General features: G+C 40.4%; 1 protein-coding gene across 1 annotated transcript; it reads right to left on the bottom strand.

The window, feature by feature from the left end:
• Positions 1 to 35: 35 nt before the first annotated feature.
• On the bottom strand, positions 36 to 6,146 carry dcaf7 (ddb1 and cul4 associated factor 7). Its single transcript, XM_040044162.1, has 7 exons — positions 5,757 to 6,146; positions 5,283 to 5,441; positions 3,560 to 3,671; positions 3,334 to 3,452; positions 3,036 to 3,245; positions 2,665 to 2,782; positions 36 to 908 (listed from the first exon to the last, which is right to left on the bottom strand). Exons 1-7 carry the CDS (start codon positions 5,892 to 5,894, stop codon positions 736 to 738), a joined length of 1,029 nt encoding a protein of 342 aa, XP_039900096.1. The 5' UTR covers positions 5,895 to 6,146; the 3' UTR covers positions 36 to 735.
• Between the last annotated feature and the right edge of the window lie 1,714 nt (positions 6,147 to 7,860).

The raw sequence follows: 7,860 nt of genomic DNA, 5'->3' as shown, positions 1-7,860 counted from the left end.
GGGGGCAATAAACAACATTGCTCTGGTAGGTTTTGAGTGCTGCTGTACACGGTTGCTTCACAGCATCGCCAGCCGAACTAAAACACAACATATGATGACACACCACTGCAGTGACAACGTGAACCCTCTCAGGTTATTTTACATTTTTCGAAAAGTTGCACCAGTCACAAGCTTGAGGCTGGGCACAGTCATCTGAAGAGAGTACATACACCCAAATTTAACAGCTTTAATTGCCACAAGGGTAAACAAGACTGCAATATATTAATCCTCGAATTATCGATAAAAAGGTATGCATTCACGAGAAAGGCTACAACATATTCCTACATATTAGAGAGGCCATCTTCTGGCACCTACAGTAGCTGGTATCAACCTTTAGAAAGGAAACAGATGAAATGTACAAGGAAGGTAAACCCTTCATGAATATCACACGGCTGGCTACAAATCACACCGAGGAGTACAAAAATCGGACTTTCATACGCAGCAGCTCAAAGCACTCGTGTCTCTTCCAGCTGCTGAACACTACCATGTGAGCAAAATAAATAAGTGCTTAAACACGGTTAATATAACAGTAAAGACATGGAAAAAACATTGTAAACCAGGTTATTGCGGAGCAGGTGTTTAATATTCCAAACACATTCAGAGAGTTCACTCGACACCTCATCCTCGTCTTGAAAACGTAGGAATGAGAACGGAAAAAAAAGTCCACATCTGAAATGGCGCTCCTTCTCCGTGACTTCACACACGCAGGATCTCCAGGCAGTTGTTATAGCAGATGGCGATCCAGTCCGGCTGCGTGGAGGCCCACTGCACGTTGTTGATCTCGCCTTCGGCGGTGTAGGCCAGGATCGGGTCCTCGATGGCCCGTGGCATCTGTTGGATGTCCCAGATCAGGGCCTGGTGGTCGTCAGCTTAGAGGAGACGGAAAGAAAAGGGAACAATAAAATGTAAACAATCAATTAATGAATTTTTTAAAAAAAGAAAAGGAAACCCGGGAAGCAGGCAAAGCAGAGATATCGGTGCTGAGGTGGAAATAAAATGTTTAAGTGCTTCCTCTAACATAATTATGCCAGGGCTGGGCAAAATAACTTTAAAGAAAATGTAACAAAATGAGCACACTGCTAATATTGAATTTTCTTAAAAGCAGCAAAGAACGGTGCACCTTTCTATCCAGACCCTGGCTTAAAGCTGGAAAACTGCCGTTCTGATCTATTCTGAAGTGATGATGTGCGGCAGAGTCATCTTAAATCGTGAATCGAATCTTTGTTATGCTTTCTACGGCAACGAACACAACATTTGGATAACTGCTGCACTGAATATTTGGCCTATCCACGGGCTTTTTATGACCGATTTTATTAACTTAATCACTGACATACTGACAACAAAGAGAAGGTTGTTTCAGTTACCACAAAAAAAAGAAAAAAAACTAAATGGGAAAGGCAAAGCACTCTTCTTTAAAGAGAAGTCTCGCCCAACACACTTTTACAACACTAAAGTGTTTTTATTAAATATCGTTTTGTATTTCTGCCCAAACTTATTTTAAGTACACAAATGTTGGTTTTGGTGTTTAAAGTAAAATCATTACACTTTGTTAAGGTCATGGTTTACAAGACAAATCAAATCATTTATGCAATATTTCATGTCCTAAAATACGTGAGACTCGGTACAGAAAAACCACCCATAAAGAAACAGCCTGACACTGTCAAGAAAAGGAATTTCCGATAATTCTAATGTTTGTTATCTCAACCTCACGGTCTGCAAAACATCTACAATAAACTGTAAATAGAATAGAATAATCATTTAATTGTCCCACAAGAGGAAATTTGGTAAATAAACCATGCACTATTTCGCTCCATATCCTCATCCAGCAAACATTTTGGCTATAAGGGGAAACCCCCGCTCACGGCGTGGGGAGTGAGTGCAACATTCAGTATTTATCTATTTGCATTTTTCCTAAACCAAAATAATTCAAAGAACGGACACAGTTTGCTATTTCAAATTAAAAATTCTGAAGAAACGAACAAAGACCGATCAAATCTGTTTTTGCATGTTAATCTAGATGTTTTGACATTTTAAAAAAAAATCTAAAAAAAAAAAAGTTTTGTAAAAAAAAAATGTGAAGACAAATAAATGAAAGGTTTTTGCATGCTGTGTCGCTTCCTTTTGTTGTTTTCACTGTTGCTTGGCAGTAGGTAATGCACCTCCCTTGCTCAAATATGGTCGAAGCTGTTTGCCAAATATCATAAAACCACAAAAATAAAATAGCATGTTATAATCTTTTACATAATGCACCAATTAAACATTTCATGGCCCGTAACATCAGAAGCAGGACATACGACTACAGTCAAAAGCCTCAATTATAGCCCGTTACAGACATGGACAGGTGGAGATTTGATGGCCAAATAATCATGACTGTTACACTTTTTTGTAGTGTGCTTGAAGTCCGCTGCTTGTGGTAGATGGAGCGTGTTTGTAGTTTGTGGAAATGGAACAACAGTACTTAATGGGCCAATCACAACATTTCACAAATTTCCCACTGAAGGATAAAGCCCCACTAAATGGTTAAATTACCCACACGTAGTTTTTTTTCATATTAGCGGTACCTGAGATCACACATCTCCGTGAGTGGTTCTAATTTTACTGAAGGCCTGCTTGCAGTTTGCTTACCTGCGGTGCAGATGTGACATGAGGAGTGCGGTGCCCACGCGATGCCGTTAACACAAGCGCGATGGTTGTTCAGCCGAGCCACTGGAGTGCAGGGCACGCGTACGTCCAGGATAACCACCTATTAAACAAAAAGATTTCAAATTAAATAATAATAAAACTATTTTCCTCAAACAGATAAAATGTGGCCTGATGTTACAAAATGGCTAAGGTCTTTCTGGGAATCTCCTTCTGCTGAGGTATTTAATGGAAAACTCTGGAAGAGGTACTTTGATAATTACATGCCCCAAAAAATCTAAATGTTACTTTTTTTGCTCCCTAAAACAACAACAACAAACAAAAAAAAGTGTTATAGTATTTTAAAGCAAACCCACCTCCATGCCGTCCATGGCCATCGTGGCCAGGTAGTTGGGGTCCTGTTTGTTCCAGCAGAGACGGAGGAGCGGGTGGTGCTGGGGGTCCTCGTAGATGATGGTGCTGTGCTCGAGGTGTCGCAGGTCAAACATGCGGACGGATCCATCGGCTCCAACAGAGGCGAACATGTCTCTGCCACCTCCTGCACGGCTGAACGCGATGTCATACACCTGCAGAGACAAACAGCTGGATTCAATTAAATATTCCTGTGCATACACAGCAACACAGGGATCACCTCTGGGCTCCAAACACACACACCTCTTTGTCGTGGGCGATCAGCTGGGTCTTCACGTGTCCAGACACAAGGTTAACTCGTCCCAACACCTGGCCGGTTTCCAACCCCCAGATTGTGCAGGTGGTGTCAATACTGGAAGTACCTGCAGAAAAAGCAACAAAGCTTAACGATTTCAAAGGTCACAAAAGAAAGAAAAACTACATTCAATTTAGTAACTCTTTACAGTTTATGACATACTGGGTTACTTACCAAGTAGATTAGGATCGACTTCATTCCAGTCAAAGGAGGTGAGGGGAGCGCAGAAGTCTGAGTTCTTGTTGTTATTCAGCAAACATTCAAGACGTGTTTCTGTGTCGCTGACCTGCAACACAAACCCAAGGACTTATACAACAAGTGCTACCAGCTAATGTGCCACCAGCCAGCCTCCAGGACGAAAAAAATATTTTAGTCCTTTTACATGCAGTTGTGCATTTCAGCAGCAGACAAGTTAAATAAGGCTGGAAATACCGTTTTTACTTTTGACCAAATGCATCTTCTTAAAAGTCCTCAACAATTCACAAATGTAATATTTCCTGCTTTTAAAACAGCTGGATATGTTTTTAGCAACTAAAGAGGATTAAATCATGCATTTGTTCCATGAGGTAATAGTTACAACAGCGGGACACTTTCAGTTCATAATAAAGAAGTAAAATGTGGGTCATTGATGTGTTATTAATATTTTTTTTAACAACAGCAAAGCTCCATAGCGCAGAGACAGAAAATAGCTCTTATTTGTTAACACAATTGGCTGTCTGATCCTCCAGTTACATTTGTTATCTGCTCATTTTATCTCCTAAGACTTTAACAAGCAGAATCATGCATTCATTTCATCCCAGTTAAATTAATGCAAATTCTTCTTCGCCCCACAGGCTCTTACATTTAATCAGGTGACTTACTCCCCGTCTGTTTTAGAGTACAACTTAAAACATAATAGTAGGTATTAAAAATATTTAATGATCACTCTAAAAGCCAGTAGGTCATAAAGAGATGTCATCTTGATCTCTTCCCTGTTATTCTTCATCTTTCAACTGCTGCTTTTAGAGCACAGCAGCTCATCTCTCTCCATCTCACCCTGTCTCTAAGCATTCTCTTCTGTCACACCAACCCTCTGCATGTCCTTTCTCATTACATCTACGAATCTTCTCTCTGTAGTCCTCCTATTTTACTCCTGTCTAGCAGCTCCATATTCAGGCCTCCTTTGACCAATATTCGCCATCACTCCCTATGGACATGTCCAAACCATCTCAGCCTTGCCTCTTTAAATCTGGCTCCAAACCACTCAACCTGAGCTTTCCCTCTGATGTACTCATTTCTAATCATGTCTAATCTCACTATCACTCTGTAAACCTCCCCTCTCACTCCTCCTATCCTTGTGCTACAAATCACCCCTGAAACTCATCTCCACTCCCTTCCCCCTGCCTGCACTCTCTTCTTCACTTCTCTTGCATACCTATGCTGCTTGCGTCTTCATTGTTACACGTGTCACCCTCTCATTCACTCACATATATTCTGTTTTGATTCTTCTAATAATTTAATCTTCTCTAGAACATACCTCCACTTCTCCAGACTCTCTTCCAGCTGCTCCCTTCTCTCACTACAGATCATGATATCATGTGAACATCACAGTCCATGGATGCGCCTGTCTGACCTCATCTCTCAGCCTGTCCATCACCAGTGCAAACAAGAAGGGGCACAGAGCTGATCCTCACCACTATCACGCTGTACTCATACATGTCTTCCAACACCCTCGCTCCTGTGTGGTGACCCCTTTGCTCACAACATACTACTCTAACCGTGTCTTGTTTGCCGTTTTCTTTTAAATCACTTTTGGAAACTCGCGGTTTTAATTCATATTATCTATTATATTTTACTTGTTCTCTTTGTAGCGTGTTCAGGATTTTCCTATATAAAACACAGTTATCTGTATTCTTACCCTCCAAATGCGCAGGTAGTCCCCACTGGTGGCCAGCAGGTCTGGATAGACCCCCTTCGTGTCTGGGATCCACATGATCTTGGTGGTGGGGTAAGGGTGGTCAAATGTGTTCCTGCAGACAAACTCTGAGCTCTCTTCCTCCAGACCCACCAGCTGAACCTGTGCAGGAGGGAAAAACATCTCCTGTCATATCAAACAGACGACCTGATATATCGGGAATGAAACCAAATGACTGTTCCCAAGGGGGTTCGGAGTTAGAATTATCCATTTATAGTGGCGTTACTAAGGGATATTATTAGTAATACACAACAAAAGACGCGCTGGTTATTAACACATATGCCCACTGTTGTTGTTTTAGTTTTACTGGTAAATAACAACAGATCGGACATTGTTATTGTACGCTAGGGCAGCTAGCATTAGCATTAATTCGTCAACGCTGCGTTAGCTGCTGGCGGCCCAAACCACACTGCGCACCTTGTTGTTGTATTCCTCCACGAAGCTGCCGAGAGCCAACCGAAACCGTTTGTCCGGACGGACGCTCCAGTTCATGGCGTACACCGTCCATGGCGCTTCGTATTTGTAGATTTCTTTTCTTTTGCCGTGAAGAGACATCCCCCCTCGAACTGCAGCCAACACACCAGCGTCAGCGAACTGCGATTTAAGTAGTCCCACAAGCGAAGTTCGACCGCTTCTTTAACTTGTATGAACAAATGACGGCAGACACGGCGACAGCTGCTATTTAAATGAGCAAATCTTGTCTGAAAGCAACGTTTACCACCACGTTACTTAACAAAGAGTACCATCGCTGGCTTCAACCTGAAGAAAAGGTCAAGTCACACGATATCCAGATGACTTCCGGTTAGTATTTCCAACATAAAAGCCCCTCTACTCTTGAATTTATTGGCGGTCAGCGAAGAAGCTTAGAGATGCATTACCGCCACCTGCTGGTTGGATGTAAATAGCGGGTGATTAAAAGGTGGAAACTGCTGTATTCTCCCTGTAACGCCTGTGCTTCTTCCCAGGTTAAACCAAAACGAAACTAAAAGCTAAAACTAGTTGTGAAAAATAATGTTGTTTACTAAAATAAATATAAAAAAATAGACTTTTGAGAAATAATTAAAACTGAAACGATTTTGTGAACGTGGAAAACAAACTGAAACACTAATCAAGTTGAACCAGTGTTTGAAAATGCTGAAATAGAGCAAATATTTTCTCATTTTTCTTCCCAAAAATTTCCCGACAAACATACAATCCATCATCTCATCACAAATGCAATTTCCTTTTACATGCGGAAAAAGTCGAAGAATGTTAGTTACTTTGCCTTTCTGGGGACAGCAACAGTAGCTACGTCAATGAGTCTAAATCACCTATGAGTAAATTGTCTTTAGTAATATCATATTCATACAGCTTACATCTATCAAATAATGTATGACATTTGCAACAATTGCTTTCTTCTCACTCGTGTGCTTTTGTTGTATAATGGCATAATAAGGACTACACTACATTTTTCATAATGCTTAATCAGCATTCACACTGATTTGTTAATGTGTAATGTACTGCAGTATTTTTTGTGCAGTTACATATATATATATATATATATATACACACACACACATATATATATATATATATGTGTGTGTGTGTGTGTGTGTGTGTGTGTGTGTGTGTGTGTGTGTGTGTGTATATATATCACTCATAATAATCTGACAATACTATAATATTGGCCATATTATATTTACATTACCACAGGGAGATGATTTTAGTCTCATGAACAACATTAGCTTTTTCCTGCTATATTCGAGCTCATGGAAGAGCTCGAATATAGCAGGAAAGACAACATAGAGCTCAGGGAAGAGCTTGAAAATAGTAGGAAAGACAACTCAGAACTCATGGAAGAGGTCGAAAATATTAGGAAAGAAAACCCAGATCTCAATCAAGAGCTCAAAATAGTAGGAAAGACAACTCAGAACTCATGGAAGAGGTCGAAAATATTAAGAAAGAAAACGCAGATCTCAGGGAAGAGCTCAAAAATATTAGGAAAGAAAACCCAGATCTCAAGCAAGAGCTCAAAAATAGTAGGAAAGACAACTCAGAACTCATGGAAGAGGTCGAAAATATTAAGAAAGAAAACGCAGATCTCATGCAAGAGCTCAAAAATAGTTGGAAAGACAACTCAGAACTCATGGAAGAGCTCTAAAATATTAAGAAAGAAAACGCAGATCTCAGGGAAGAGCTCAAAAATATTAGGAAAGACAACATAGAGCTCAAGCAAGAGCTCAAAAATAGTAGGAAAGACAACTCAGAACTCATGGAAGAGGTCGAAAATATTAAGAAAGAAAACGCAGATCTCAGGGAAGAGCTCAAAAATATTAGGAAAGACAACATAGAGCTCAGGGACGAGCTCGAAAATAGCAGGAAAGACAACTCAGAACTCATGGAAGAGGTCGAAAATATTAAGAAAGAAAACGCAGATCTCAAGCAAGAGCTCAAAAATATTAGGAAAGAAAACGCAGATCTCAAGCAAGAGCTCAAAAATAGTAGGAAAGACAACTCAGAACTCATGGAAGAGCTAAAAAAT

The sequence above is a fragment of the Simochromis diagramma genome, unplaced genomic scaffold (genome assembly GCF_900408965.1).
Source record: "Simochromis diagramma unplaced genomic scaffold, fSimDia1.1 OVJJ01000321.1, whole genome shotgun sequence".
NCBI lineage: Eukaryota > Metazoa > Chordata > Actinopteri > Cichliformes > Cichlidae > Simochromis > Simochromis diagramma.
Note: the sequence above shows the minus strand (reverse complement) of the source record. Positions and strands in the feature narration are given on the sequence as shown.